At 39.3% G+C, this 16,422-nt stretch overlaps 1 protein-coding gene across 1 annotated transcript; it reads left to right on the forward strand.

The window, feature by feature from the left end:
• The first annotated feature begins 5,873 nt into the window (after positions 1–5,873).
• Positions 5,874–13,160, forward strand: LOC113770155. Its single transcript, XM_027314544.1, is given in 5 exon segments — positions 5,874–9,247; positions 9,680–11,449; positions 11,525–12,193; positions 12,281–12,635; positions 12,744–13,160. Coding segments are annotated over 5 exon segments (6,585 nt in total).
• Positions 13,161–16,422: the final 3,262 nt, after the last annotated feature.

Raw genomic sequence — 16,422 nt, forward strand, 5'->3', positions numbered from 1 at the left:
ACCAAACACACACACAAGCTCCTCTTTTTCTCTCCCAATATCGACTCTTTGGCCTCTCACAGACAGACGGACATAACAAGAAGAAAAAAAAACTCTTCACTCGGCTCTCCCTATCACAGAAGAGAAGCCACAAAAAAAAAGAAACAAAAAGCACTCCCCAACTCTCTCCCTTTCTCGGACTGGGCAGAAGAAAGAAAACAGAACAAAAAAGAAAGAAAGCTCCCTCACTCTCTCGGCCATATCCCTCTCTTTGCTCACTTCACACAACACACCCACACACTATCCAGACACAAGGAGGCAGCCGCCGGTTGGACAAAGAGCTTGGAACTTCCTCAAAATTTTAGTCAAGGGACCACAACCTCATTGAGGTATTTTTTTTCCAGCTTTTCCTTTTTTAATTAATTAGATTAAATGCATGTTTGGCTACCTATTTGTCTCTTCCTTTCACTGATTTTTATTGCTATTGTGGTGTTGTTGAAGTTTTTGGGACAAGCCATGAATAAATATTAAAAAAAAAGATGATTTCTGTGAATGCATGTTAGGTATTTGTAAAAATGCCAAAATGGAAAATGAATTAAAAGCTGAACATTGTGCATGTTTTTCTTGTCAAAATAGGTGACCGTTTGCTAGTGTAGGTCTGAAAATGTTGGGTTATCTAAATATTTTGGAATTTTTGAGCCTTATAAGCATTAAAATAATTTTCTTCATTTTTTGAGGCTGTTTTGACTTAATGCATCATTTTGTTGTTGTTTATTTGTCAAACTAAGATTATAGTTGTAATGTAGAAGCTATAAGGAGTGTTTTAGCATAAATTTTATATTTTTTTGGTGAAGATTTGGGTGTTTTAAAAATTGAAAACTGGACTGTATTTTGATATTTTGGCCACTTCTGGATCATCTTTTGTAAAAACTAATTCCGGAAATGAAACCTACGCGAAAAATGGAGTGGGGAGGTGTATTTTGAGAAATTTTTGTGACTGGAAAAGTCGCCGGTGACCGCCAGCTGAAGCTTAAGAAACGATTGGGGAAGAAAGAAAAGAAAGAAAAGAAAGGAAAGAAAGAAAGAAGGAAAAAAAAAGGGGTTTGGGCTAATGTTTTTTTTTAGGAGAGTTTGTGGTAGTTTTGGTTGGGTTTTGAAAATGGGTTTTGGTTTATTTTTTTTGGGTTTTGGTTGGGCTTGAGGGATAAAAAGACGGGCTGGCCTGCTCGTTTCTTTTGGGTTTCGGCTGGGTTTAAGTAGTGTCCGGCCCAAATAAATAAAAATATGGTCCGATGGCCTTTTTCTCCCAAATCAGAAACCGAAATTTGCACCTTAGCCCCTGATCTTTGGAGTAGTTTCACTTCGGCCCAGAACATTTTAAATTTGTTTCACTAAGGTCCTTAATTTAATTGCATTTTGGTCCTTGAATTTTATCTTTCATTTAATTTTGACCCCTGAACTTTGGAAAAATATAATTTCTGTCCCCAAAAGTTTTTCAATTTTTTGCAATTCAGTCCCTGGTGAATTTTGACTCTCTTTATTATCATTGCTTCTTTTTTTAATAGCTAATTATGTTATTTTTTGAGTATGTTTAACTTGTATTTTTTTAAATATTCTTAAATTTATTTACATTTGACATATTAGTGTGAATTTAGTACTTTTATTATTATTTTTTCAATTAAATTGGTGCCATGATTCTTTTGTTCATTGTGAGTATAAATAGGACAATTTGACTCCACTTAGTCACCACTTCAAACGGGAGGTACCCCTATTTTTATTATTATTTCAATGTCAATTACGTGCTCTTATGTGCTCTTATGTGTTCCTATGTGTTTATATTTTTATATGCTTTATTTATTTGATTTAAATATTCATTCAAATTTTCTTATATATGTTTTAGTTAATTTTTTTACAATGATTCAAGAGGCATTTAAATACCTCAAAAATGTAATAGATAGGATAATTAGAATTTGTTTTATTATATTTTTCCCTTCTAGATTGTAGTTAGGCGCTCCCCGATGTAATAGATAGGTTGCGTGTTTATGTGGCTTATGTGTTATGTGTTTTATTCGTTTTTTTTTAGGATTTTGGCATCTAGATATTATGTTTACATGTTATGTGCTACGTGCTCTTATGTGTTTATTTGTTTTAATTTATGTTTTATTTGTTTCACTATGAATTGTTAATGCATGACGTCACCACACTAGTCCAACGCTAGTTGTGGCTTCTCCCTCCGTTTACTTGCTAGTCCAATGCTAGTAAGGATTTTTAGAGATGGGCTAGTCCAACGCTAGACCCTTTTAGGTCGTCTTGCGCTAGAATCATCTTTGTATGCTATTCACTACATTTTCATGCATATTTTCATTTTTAGGATCTTTTCTCATTTGTATGATATTCCCTATTATATTATCTCCTACCCTCTATAGGTGCTAATCATGTCATTTAGAATTGCATTTCATTTAAATTAGTTCATTTGCTTGTTCATATTAGGAGAATTATTTTTCAAACATGGGAAATGGGTGATTATAACTTTTTAGTTTAAATACCCTATTAATCCATGTATAAGAAAATTATGTCACGAGTTTTTGTATCCCGTACCCATTATGTTGCATTCCTATCCTTTGGTCACTCATACACACACACACATATATATATATATATAATTTAACTTTTTTTTTCTTTTTCATCATTTGCATACTCGTGATACTTTCAAGAAATCATTTTGGCCTTCGCAACTAATGCGATTGGTTCAATTAAACCCTTGAATGAACATTTTGTTCCTTTCGATTTTTTTTATAAATTTAGATTTGCATCCATATAGAAAACATCCAAATGTGATAAAATTAAGGGTTAGATTAGGAAAATTTTGACTAAAACTCGCAACTAGCTTCGACTAGGTTGAAAGGGTGCCTTAGGTTTGAATTAATCGAGCTTTTGCCTTCTCTTTCTTCAACCGTGACTCCCGAATCCATTTTCTCTGTTTTTTCAAAGACCTGGAGTTGTCAAAAAGGGTTTTATTTTATTTTACTTTATTTTTGGGTGACTTGGTACACCAAAACTCAATACCAAGTGGCGACTCTTATTTTTCTAAAAAACCCTTTTAGACTAAATTTTGGACCCAAATTGTCGCATTCTTTTAAGTCCCATTCTAGGTCCTTTGTCACTTGTTTTAAAATAAAATCACATCTTTTTATAAACACTTTCTTTTTCCATCGCGAAAAAATGGGGCGCGACAACTTGGCGACTCCACTGGGGACGCTAGAGAGTCCAAGCACTTGGTTTAGTTGTTCTTTTCTCTTTTTAACCCTTTTACTTATCATATTTGGATGTTTAGGTTGCATTTTTCTTTTTTAGGATGTTTTGCATGTCACACTCGTATTCGTTCCTTGTCTTTCGTGCATGTGATGAATGGTTTATTCATTTACTTATTTGTCACGCGCTTTGCATTGCATTTGGGTGGGGGGGATAATACCCTAGAGTCTCGCGTTGGTTCTCGATCCCTTCCCTCCAAACCAAGCACTAGCATACGTGCATACATTTTATTTTTTATCCCTCATTTTTTTTCTTTAGTGGTTTGTCACGCCACTCCACCTTATTAGGATTAGGTGACCCACTTGGACGTGTGATCGCGACACGATGTGTGCGTAGCATGTTCCGAAGGGTCACTCAATCTTCCATTTTAAACTTTGGGTTGATAGCCTTTAGTTTTTAATCGAAGATTGAGGATTTTTTATAGATTCACTCAAACACGTAGCCGTGACACGATGTGTGCGTAGCGGTGTTTGGGGAATCGCTCGAGCCACCGACAACGAACCTTGGGATTGATGACCTTTGGTTTCTAAGTCTGAAGGCTTGGGAACCTATGAATGCAATGGAGACAAAAACCAAGAAAAGTTAGTTCAATAAGACAATATACACATAACACATTTGTAGCACAAAGAGATAAAACAATAAAGAATAGAGAGATTGGATCCCTCCCCTCGTAAATAGTGTCTTAAACAGGGTAAGGCAGACTCTACCCTAGGTAAACTATCATGGATGCATGAGGTATTGGCTCACTCATGCATCAGTTGTTGACACCACCGACTGAGGTTCAAAGATGGCCTACCTTCATGCTACCCAGTGAATTGCATCAAGTAGCACAATATTTAGGACCGATTGGAGACTTTAAGGAAATCAAACCCACGGTTATTTGGTAGAGGCCTTAGTGCATCTTTGGGACCCAGAGTGTTCTGCTTTTAGAATAGGTAATAGGCAAATGACTATAACACTCGAGGAAGTAGCCGGCCTCCTTAATCTACCCATGCATGGAACTGCCTTAGTTTTTCCGTCCACTTCAGACAAGGCAGAATTTTGCAAGATCATAGGATTGAAAGAGTCAGTATTACGAGGATCAGAGCAGGGCGTCGCCGTGAATATTCTGTTTGAACGTTTTGCACCACGCGATGGGTTTGAGAGGCATGTGAAAGATTTTGCGTTCACTTCCAAAGACATATGGGAACACAAAAGGCCATTAGTATATGGAATAGCTATGGCTGGGATCTATTTCTTCCCGAGGAAAGATCAGAAGATAGCTTTCAAATTAGCAAAAATTGTGAATGATCTTTTTTTGGGAATCCAGGATAAACAATGCTCTATAGTCCCGACCATTCTCGCAGACATTCTTTTAGCCTGTAACAGTTGCAAAAAGGGAGAAAAGTTCTTTTATGGGGCGAATTTGGTTCTGCATATATGGGCCATGGGGCATTTCAGGAGACGATCATCTATTGCCAATAGCTTGCCGGTAGTTGGATACAATTGGATAGTTACACATCACAGAAGAGTCAACGAAGAGCGTCTACCGAAGAACGCATCCGAATATGTGGATTACTTGGAAATGTTGCAAGATCATGACATTAGGTGGGTATTGGATTGGACGGACTGTTCTAAACCAGTACTTCGCACTAAGGTGTCAGAATGTGTTCTTTTGCTGGGTACTCAAGGAATCATCTCATATACCCCGAAGAGGTTTCTCAGACAACTAGGTCGCATCCAGGGAATACCGTCTGCAACTGAGTTGTGTGAAGTCACCGTCTTTTTTGATAAGGGATTATGTCCAAAAGAGATCCCTATGAGGAGCCAAATCACCGAAGCTTGGAGAACAATATCCGATGATAGATGCATTAGTTATTTTCCGGAGCTCAAACAGAAGGGTGTAGCAACTTCCCAATATGAGGGTTGGTTAAGAAACCCCACCACGCAGGGGTCGCAATGTGAGCCATATGAGGAGATCAAGAAGTTGAAAGTCATCATTGAAGCCAAAGACAAGGAGGTTCTACAGTTGAGGAAATCCGTCGAGGCACACAAAGAAAGGGCAGAGAAAAATAAAAGGTTGTATGAAAAGGAGCGAGAAGAGCGCCAAGAGATGAAACGGAAATGTGGGGAATTACATGATCAAGCCGAACGTGTCAAGATTCCGTATGCTAGAGAAACTAGAGATTCTGTACTAGATAGGCTCAGAAATTTTGGTGACCTTGTACGAAACCGCCTTCGTGACATGATGTAAACAAATGTACTGGGTATTTTGCAATGAAATGAAATCTCTCCTTTTTCACAAAATGATTGTCAATAACAGGTTTGATCAACGGGTCTCATTCCGAAAGTGTTGCATCATATTAGGCTTACCCTTGGCAGAAAAGGGTTCCCCCATAGGACATGCATCCGAATTATTTAAATATCTACTAACTCATGTTTGTTTTTCTTTTCTTTTCTTGAATAAATTACAGCAATTTGACAGAAAATTCACTCCTAAATTAGTTTCTTTTCTCCACTATCAGGTATTTTTCACAATAGCTACCCAAAGAAGCCCCATCATCACTAGATCTCGGAGTATAGCTTTGAAACAGTCTGTAAACATGAGTTCAGTACCAGAAACTTCGGAAAGATCTGCTATGGTTACATCACCGGACTTCACAGCATTGGGAGCGCAATTAAGCGAGATGGTTGGCAAGTTCAATGAGTTAAGTGTTGAAATGGCCGCACAAAGGCGTGTAATTAATCAGTTGGTCGCTAGCAACAGTGGTGGTGGTGTCCCAAACGACCAAGAACCTATCGATAATCACCCACCTGCACAAGACTATCAACCACCCCACACATCCAATACCCAAACACCTTTCTTTCCTCCTTTCGTTAACCCTCTTGAAAATACCTTTGCCCGATTAAATTCAGACTTTTCCTATATGCATCCAAATTATGTATTGGTAAACCCAACCAGTAGTCAAATCCCTCAAACCCATCCACAAACCAATCTGAACATTCCCCCCAACCCTCAGGGGCCCCACCACCATACTGCAGAGCCTTTTGTACTGGATACTGCATCTCAAGGGAAGGCGGCGATGGAAGAACAACCTACGCCCGTTGATAAAGATCTGTTAAGAAGGTTGGACCGATTCGATGACTTTATGAAAAAGAATCAAGGTTTGAGCAGGCATGGTGGTTTGGACTACGATGAATTATGTCTTTTCCCGGATATTCAGCTACCGTTGGGATTCAAAACCCCTAAATTCAGCAAGTATGATGGAACTGGAAATCCTAAGACGCACCTCAAAATGTTTGCCAACAAGTTAGGTAAACCTGTGGATGATGAGAGTTTGCCTATGCGTCTATTTCCGGAAAGTTTGGAGGGAGATCCTCTAGATTGGTATTCAAATTTGAAGTTTGAAGAGGTCAAAACCTGGTTGGATTTGTCAACAGCCTTTGTGAAGCAATATGAGTTTAATTGTGAATTGGCGCCAACACGAACGACACTGGAGGGTACAAAAAGAAAACCATCGGAAGATCACAAGACCTATGCAAAGCGATGGAGAAAGTTAGCTGCCAAAGTGGAGCCTCCTATGACTGAGGAGGAGATTGTTCGTACTTTCATCAAAGCTCACGATCCACCCTACTTTGAAGAGATCTTTCGCATGACTGGAAGTTCATTTGCAGCCATTATTAACAAGTTGGAGGAATACGATGAATTTGTCAAGGCAGGGAAGATTGTTAATGTGTCTGCATTAAAGTTGCAATTAGATGCTCTACAAAATCAAAGCAACAATGGTAAAAAGCCCACATTCAAGAAGAAAGAAGGAGAAACTGCTTTTATATGGGATCAGGGCCCGTCTTTCAGACCCAGAAACCATCCCACCTATTCTTTTCCTCACCCGTATTACACCAATTCTCAACCAGTCTACCACACCACTACCCAATTCCATCATTCCCGACCAAATCACTTGAATACCTCACCGTTACCTCCAACCCCACAACCCGTTTTTCAAAATCACACTCGTCCCAATTACCATTCCAGACCAACCCTGCAAAATAATAACCCTCCTCAAAATCCTTATCAAACCAATGGAGTTCAAACCCAGAAACAATTTCGAACTTTCACCAACTTGGGCCGACCAATTGATCAACTATATGAGCAGTTAAAAGCAGCTGGAAAAATTGGCACCGTTCCTCCCAAACTTTATCCCAAAGGCATTCCTCCAGGTTATGATACGCAAGCAATTTGTGCTTATCATTCTGGAAGTCCAGGTCATACCACTGGCAATTGTTGGGCTCTAAAACATAAGATTCAGGACATGATTGACTCTGGAGACATCCTTCTCAGAAGAAAAGGAGAACAAGGACCGAATGTCAGTAAGAATCCTTTACCTGAGTATGGGAGTACGGTGGGAGTTATCATCGCTGATGGAGATTTTATCGATCCCACTCAGTACATTGTGGATGAAACTGAGGCGTTTGGCGTAATGGAAGCTGACCACGCCAGAATGAGAAAATTGTCTTCTGAAAAGTCCATGGCCAACGATAATGTTGAGGATAAACTGAAGTCTTTTGTATTTGAAAAAGAGGAGCCATTTATAATGGAAAGGGGAGTTTCTGAGGTTGACAAATCTCCTTTTATTCTGGATCTACCATCTTTTGAATGGGATATATCAGAGCTTGTCATTCTGGAATTTCCGGAACAAATGCCTGTCAATAACCTGCAAGAGGTGCCATGGAACTACGAGGAATCTATTCTGTTGGTTGGAGATAAAAAATGCTTAAAGGAAGAGGTATCTACCATTACCTCGTCTGGGAGAATTATGAAAAATTCCGATATTGATGTTCAGTCTAGGGTCAAGGTTAAATCTCCGACACCCAAGCATCGTGTGTCTGAAAATGAAGCTGTAGATTTTCTGAAGATGCTGAAGAGAAGTGAATACAAAATAGTGGAGCAGTTGGATAAGATGCCTACTCAGATTTCTTTTCTGAATCTTCTCTTGACCTCCGAGCTACATAGAGAAGCATTGCTTAAAATTCTGAACGAAGCTCAAGTCCCTAAAGATATTCCGGTGGATAAATTTTCTAACATCGTGGGGAATGTACTTGCTGCTAATCATATTGCCTTCTCCGATGATGATCTAACTGCAGAAGGGATCGGGCATAACAGAGCCTTGTATATATCAGTTCGCTGCAATGGAAAGCTGTTGCCGAGGGTTTTAGTGGATAATGGGTCAGCATTGAATATCTGTCCATGGAACACTCTCACCAAACTTGGATTTCTTGACATTAAACTCCGTCCATCTGCAACTGTGGTTCGAGGATTTGATGGTTCAAAGAGGGAATCTATGGGTGAAGCAGATCTGGTATTGGAGATAGGCCCCGCTCAATTCCAAGTTACTTGCCAAGTCATGGACTTCTCCAGCGTTTACAATATTTTGCTTGGAAGACCTTGGATACATGCTTCCAATTCAGTGCCATCTTCTCTGCATCAAATGTTGAGGTTTATTGCGAATGAACAACTCATTACTGTGTTTGCTGAGGATGACTGTACCATGATCGTTGATACAAAATTCAATGGTGAAAACATAAAAAGGACTCTAACTTCATCTCATCACGTTGCTGACATCGTCTCTGTAGGATGGGCATCCAAGGATAAGTCGCTGACTCAATCGGATTTGCCAGAGGCCAGTATTATGATGGCTAGGGAGATGATTCGAGGCGGATATGAAATAGGAAAAGGTCTTGGGAGGGAATTACAAGGAATTTTGGAGCCAATAGAGATCCTGACGCAGAAGGATACATTTGGATTGGGATTTCATCCGACTGCTAAGGATAGAAGGGAAATGCAAGCTCGAAAACAAGCTGAAAAGAAGGGTAAGCAAATTGCCTTAAACGTTCCGCCGCTATATCACACCTTTCCTCGTCCATCAGAGGTGATTATGCCAGAAATGAAGAATCCTGTGGAGGAGATTGAAGTGGACCTGTCTCAATTATTTGTCGGGGCCACTTGTGAGGAGGAGCCATCGGAGAATGCAGAATTTTGGCCAATTACCGAATGAGCTATTCAGAATTGGACTGCTGATTATCTTCCCTCTCGAAGGGAATTTCGGTAAATTTAAGGGGATTGTCTTTTGTCTAGATCACATCCAGATAGGACAGTAGTCTGGATCTTTTGTTAAAAGAAATTGCTTTCATCTTTTAAACCTTTATTCTTGTTTCAGTTAATATAACTTGCTTTGTTCAAGAAAATTGCTGAAACGAAAATAAAGGTTTGGGTTAAATATGTCTTTAAATGGCAATCATGTCTGTATATTTATCTTTTTGTGAAGTCTCGATGCATTTTGAATTTAATGAAATGAAAGACTTCTCCAGTATTTGCTATTTGTTTATTACTTATGTTCTATTCTATTTTCAGATGGCCACAAATAAAATCTTTTGACCCTTTGGATGTCACCATTTTGGAATTCGATGGCTGCAATCTCGATATCTCTCATGAACTTGAAATCATGCAATCTGAAATTCAAAGCGAGAGCGATACTGAGGAAGAATTTGAGTCTGTTTCAAGGGATTTAAAACAGTATGAAGAGAAACCCAAACCCAACTTAGAAGAAACAGAAATCATCAATATTGGCACTAAGACGGAGGTTAAAGAAGTTAAAGTCAGCATTCATTTGAATAGGAAACAGAAGGAGGAAATGATTGAATTCTTAATGCTTTTTCAAGATGTGTTTGCATGGTCATACGATGATATGCCAGGGATCTCTACAGACATAGTGGTTCACAGGTTGCCAACTGATCCAAATTTTTTACCTGTAAAGCAGAAGCCACGTAAATTCAAACCAGAAATGAGTCTCAAAATAAAGGAGCAAATCGTGAAACAGCTCAATGCTAAGATAATCATGGTGTCTCATTATCCCATCTGGCTATCGAATCCTGTGCCAGTGCCTAAGAAATCTGGGGAGGTGCGAGTATGTGTTGATTACAGAGATCTGAATAAGGCCAGTCCGAAAGATGATTTTCCTTTGCCAAATATTCATATTCTTTTGGACAACACTGCTGGACACGAAATTGAATCTTTTGGTGATTGTTTTGCTGGGTATCATCAAATCTTAATGGCAGAAGAGGACAGAGAAAAAACCTCTTTTATCACCCCATGGGGAACCTTTTGTTATCGAGTGATGCCTTTTGGGTTGAAGAATGCTGGAGCCACTTATCAGAGGACAATGACTACCCTGTTCCATGACATGATCCACAAAGAGATGGAGGTTTATGTGGATGATATCATAATTAAATTCAAGAAGGTTGAGGACCATTTGGTTGATTTAAAGAAGCTGTTTGAAAGATTGAGGAAGTATAATTTGAAGTTGAACCCTGCAAAATGTGCTTTTGGAGCTCCGGCGGGTAAGTTATTGGGTTTTATTGTCAGCAAAAAGGGTATAGAGATAGACCCTGCGAAAATAAAAGCAATTCGAGATATGCCCATTCCAAAAAGTCAAAAAGATGTGAAGAGTTTTCTTGGAAAGATCAATTTCATTGGCCGATTCATTGCACAGTTAACCTCTACCTGTGAGCCTCTGTTCAAACTGTTGAAAAAGAACACGTCGATGGATTGGAATGAAGATTGTCAGCAAGCTTTTGATAAGATCAAAAATTACTTGTTTAATCCTCCGGTCTTAATGCCACCTCAGCCAGGGAGACCTCTGATTATGTATTTGTCTATTCTTGATGAGGCTGTTGGATGCGTTCTGGGACAACGTGATGAATCTGGGAGAAAGGAGCAAGCCATCTACTATCTGAGCAAGAAATTTACAGCATATGAGGCTAACTATTCTTTCCTTGATAGAAGTTGTTGTGCTTTAGCATGGGCAGCTCAGAAGCTGAGACATTATTTGCTCGGTTATACCACTTACTTGATTTCCCGTTCTGATCCTCTAAAATACCTGTTGGAAAAGTCGATGCCCACGGGACGTATGGCTAAGTGGCAAATGATCCTTTCCGAGTTCGACATTGTCTTCACAACACAAAAAGCAGTCAAGGGTCAAGCCATAGCAGATCATTTGGCAGAAAATCCAAGGGATGATGATTACCAGCCATTACATACCTATTTTCCTGATGAGGAAATTCTGCTCGTTGGAGCAGTTGAGGACATGAGTGAGCAGTATCCTGGATGGAGGTTATTTTTCGATGGTGCGTCAAATTCTTTTGGAGCTGGAATTGGAGCAGTTTTAGTATCGCCTGAGGGAAAACACTATCCTGCTACTGCCAAATTACGGTTTCCTTGTACCAATAACATGGCTGAGTATGAAGCTTGTATTTTTGGATTGAAAATGGCATTGGACATGGAGATCAAGGATCTGATAGCATTCAGTGATTCCGATTTACTGGTGCACCAGACGCTTAAGCAGTGGGTAACTCGGGATTCAAAAATTATGCTGTATCATTGTAACTTGCTTAGTTTGGCCAGCAAATTCAGGAATTTGAAACTCAGACATATTCCTCGTACTCGTAATGCCTTTGTTGATGCCCTAGCTACTCTGTCTTAGATGATCCAACATCCAGATGAATTGGTGATTGAACCTATACAGATTCAGCTTCAGAATAGGCCAGCGCATTGTCTGGTTGCGGAAAGGGTCACTGATGGTCGCTCCTGGTACAATGATATTAAGGAATTCATGAAAACGGGATCCTACCCTCCTGACGCTGATGCTGTTGCAAAAAGTTTTTTACGCAGAATGTCAGCAAGATTTTTCTTGAATGGAGAAGTGCTATACAAGAAAACATCTGATTTGGGCCTTCTAAGATGTATCAATGAAGAGGAAGCCGATTATATGATGAAAGAAGTGCATAGTGGGGTTTGTGGGCCACACATGAATAGGCATCTACTGGCTAAGAAGATCATGAGAACAGGATATTTTTGGATAACCATGGAGCATGACTGTGTAGATTTTGTTAGAAAGTGTGTTAAGTGTAAGATGCATGGTGATGTTATACGTGCTCCTCCTACAGAATTGCATAGTATGACTGCTCCATGGCCATGTTCGATCTGGGGAATGGATGTGATCGGAACTATTGATCCTCCTGCTTCAAATGGGCATCGATTCATCTTAGTGGCAATTGAATATTTCACCAAGTGGGTTGAGACCGCGTCCTATAAGCATGTGACTAAAAAAGTGGTGTCGGATTTCTTGAGAAATAATATCATCTGTCGTTTTGGGGTACCAGAGACGTTGATCACTGATAATGCCAAAAACCTCAACAATGATATGGTGGATGGATTATGTGAACAGTTCAAGATCAGACATCGAAATTCTGCCATTTATAGGCCTCAGATGAATGGAGCCGTCGAAGCCGCAAATAAGAACTTGAAGAAAATCATTCGTAAGATGACTGAAGCACACCGGGATTGGCACGAGAAGCTGCCTTACGCATTGATGGCCTACAGAACTACTATCAGAACTTCTACTGGTGCAACTCCTTACTCTCTTATGTATGGAATGGAAGCAGTACTACCGGCAGAAGTTGAAATTCCTTCCTTACGCATTCTGATGGAAGCTCAGATAGAAGAAGCTGAATGGGTCAGAGAACGTCAGGAGCAATTGTCTTTGATTGATGAAAAGAGGTTGAATGCCGTCTGCCATGGACAATGTTATCAGCAACGAATGGCTCGGGCTTACAACAAGAAAGTCAAGCCCCGCTTGTTTGAAGTTGGAGATAAGGTTTTGAAACGGATTCTTCCAATGCAAGATGAGGCTAAAGGGAAGTTTGCTCCCAATTGGCAAGGACCATTCATTGTTAAGAAAGTACTATCCGGAGGAGCGCTTATCCTTATGGAAATGGACGGTCAAGTTTTTCCCCAACCAATCAATGCAGACATGTGCAAAAAGTTTTTCATTTGATTATAAAAATTTTTCTTTAAAAATACTGCAAGAGACGGATTTAAGGCATACTTCCTCTCATTTTTTCATTTCAATATTCAATCCCTAATTTATTTTTCCCTTTGACTTTTCATAACCATTTTCCTTTTTCGCTTGGCAGTTTCTCAAGATCACTAACCCCATACTGGGGCAATTTTGTTTCCAAGAAAACAAAATAAAAAAATAAAAAAAAGGGATAGAGAAGAAAAGAAAAAAAAGAAGAAAATAAAAAAAAATAGAGCTTCGGTCAGAATTAAACTGGGGCAAATTTTATCTCTTTCTCACCCGAGATCGGGGTAAGTTTTGAAAGAATGCTATCTCAAATGATTGCAAACCCATCATATGATCCGCTGCCAAGCCTTTCAAGCCTTAACCCTTCCTTTGCTACTCTATCCGATCCTAATCACAAGAACCAAAATTGCCGACTTTTATCTTTTGCAGTATTTTTGAAAAAAAAAAAAAATTTGATAATCAATTGGCAAATGATGTAAATACAATTTTGCTGAAATATATCAGAGAAAATTGTCTCACTGATGCTACTCATTATCAAAATACGACTGGATTGATCCAGTTGGGGTTAAAATTGTCTTGTCTATGTCTCTAGGTGAAAACCTGAAAGGGCACCTCCTAAAAAAGAAAAAAATAAAAAGAAAGAACAAAAAAAAAACAAAAAAAAGAGAAAAGAGAAAAATAAAAAAAAACAAAAAAAAGAGAAAAGAGAAGAATAAAAAAAGGGGTGGGGGTAACCTTAGTGAAAACCCGAAAGGGCGCTGAGGTAGGGTTTTGGATTACAAAAGAATCAACAACTAAGAAGAAGATGCTGAGGTCTGAAAGCTGGTGACTATGTTGATTTGGGTCTCTTTCATACTGTTGTTCTTTTGCCGACAATGAATTCCAAAATGGATGACGTCGAAGGGGTCAGTAGGAGCATTTGTCCTCATCAAAGGCCGTCCTCTAAATATGAACCCAACTTTTGATCCTTGGACCTATATTCCAAAAAATTCACTAATTTTGTTTTACTGTTCTGTTTACCATTTTATTTATTTATTCTGTATCATTACTTATTTCATATTAACATTATTGCATGATGAAATAATACATTTTTTAATTGTTTATGTTTCTCATTTATTGGGTCTCACTCAAAAGACAATCCCCTATAATTTATCCCAAAGGGGTCATGAAATTGAGGATCTAATGGTAACAAAGTCTGGATGACTGACATTTGACGGTTGCAAAGATTCTGAAGAGGTTGTTGACCGAACCTAAAGAAGCGGTTTATTGATATTGAAGCTCATGTTTACAAGGCTCTCAAGGCAAAGGGATCACATGGTGGTGGTAGTGTTTCTGTTACGATTGTTTCTTTCTTTGTTTGCAGAAAAATTATGTGACACAATACTGGGTTGGTTGAGCATGATTCACACTGGGGCAAACGATAGAAGGATTGAACTCCAAGTTTTGCTATGTATTTCTGAGGAAAGAAAAAATCAGTATTCCCTTTTCTTTAAAGTTTGAAGAATCAAAAGAGTTGCAAGTCCACCAGGTAAGTTTTCTTGTTTTATTACCTTTTAAGCAACATACAGTCTGATCTTTCAGTTTGATAGCATAGAATTTGAGTTTTCATTCCGACCGTTTTTATTTTTGTTGGGCATGGGTTGTATCCCTCCAACCTCGGCAGGCTCGGGTTTTATCCCACTGACCGTTTTTATTGTCGTTGGGCATGGGTTTTATCCCTCCAACCTCGGCAGGCTCGGGTTTTATCCCACTGACCGTTTTTTTGTCGTTGGGCATGGGTTTTATCCCTCCAACCGGCAGGCTTTTTATCCCACTTCATTTTATCCCTCCAACCTTCCCACTGACCGTTTTTATTTCGTTGGGCATGGGTTTTATCCCTCCAACCTCGGCAGGCTCGGGTTTTATCCCACTGACCGTTTTTATTGTCGTTGGGCATGGGTTGTATCCCTCCAACCTCGGCAGGCTCGGGTTTTATCCCACTGACCGTTTTTATTTCGTCGTTGGGCATGGGTTGTATCCCTCCAACCTTGGCAGGCTCGGGTTTTATCCCACTGACCGTTTTTTATTGTCGTTGGGCATGGGTTGTATCCCTCCAACCTCGGCAGGCTCGGGTTTTATCCCACTGACCGTTTTTATTGTCGTTGGGCATGGGTTTTATCCCTCCAACCTCGGCAGGCTCGGGTTTTATCCCACTGACCGTTTTTATTGTCGTTGGGCATGGGTTGTATCCCTCCAACCTCGGCAGGCTCGGGTTTTATCCCACTGACCGTTTTTATTGTCGTTGGGCATGGGTTTTATCCCTCCAACCTCGGCAGGCTCGGGTTTTATCCCACTGACCGTTTTTATTGTCGTTGGGCATGGGCAGACTCGGGTTTTATCCCACTGACTTTTTTTTATTTTCGTTGGGCATGGGTTTTATCCCTCCAACCTCGGCAGGCTCGGGTTTTATCCCACTGACCGTTTTTATTGTCGTTGGGCATGGGTTTTATCCCTCCAACCTCGGCAGGCTCGGGTTTTATCCCACTGACCTTTTTTTATTTTCGTTGGGCATCGGTTTTATCCCACCAACCTCGGCAGGCTCGGGTCGCATCCCACTGACCGTTTCTCTTGATTATTTGGTTAATAATTGTGCTTTAACATTCATTTTGTATTTCCTGTTTAGAAGTTCTGAGAGCTCAAACTTTTTCGACTTTGCAAAGACCGCAGTTTGTCAATGCACTTGTTTCATTGTGGTTCACTTGCATTCGAACTACGTTTGACCTGATTCCCATGGTGGGATACGTAGGCAACTCTACATGAGTTCGGTCACATTTTCTGCAATGTTATTTCATCATTTTGTCCAATAATTTCAGCCAATTGTTGGCTTGTTTATTTTAGTTCAGGTGCAGTTACAAGAGACAGGTAAGCAATTTGGTGTCTACGTCTTTGTCTTGAGTTTCTTTGAAACTCTAGACAAAGAGGGGCAAGCTGTAAACACCAAATTTCTGTCGATTTTTAATATTTTCTCAAAATTTTCTATTTAATGAATTATTTATTTTTTAGCATTTTAATGTGCATTTTTCTCAATTTTGCAGGTTTGTTTAAAAAAAAAAAAGAAGACAAAACAACAACAAAAATAAAACTAAAAAAATAAAAAAAAAATAAAAAATAAAAAATGAATTCAAAATCAAATTATTACTAAACTTACACATTTTCATCATTTTCCCCACAAAATACACTTAACCCATTCCTA

Source organism: Coffea eugenioides, chromosome 1 (assembly GCF_003713205.1).
Source record: "Coffea eugenioides isolate CCC68of chromosome 1, Ceug_1.0, whole genome shotgun sequence".
NCBI lineage: Eukaryota > Viridiplantae > Streptophyta > Magnoliopsida > Gentianales > Rubiaceae > Coffea > Coffea eugenioides.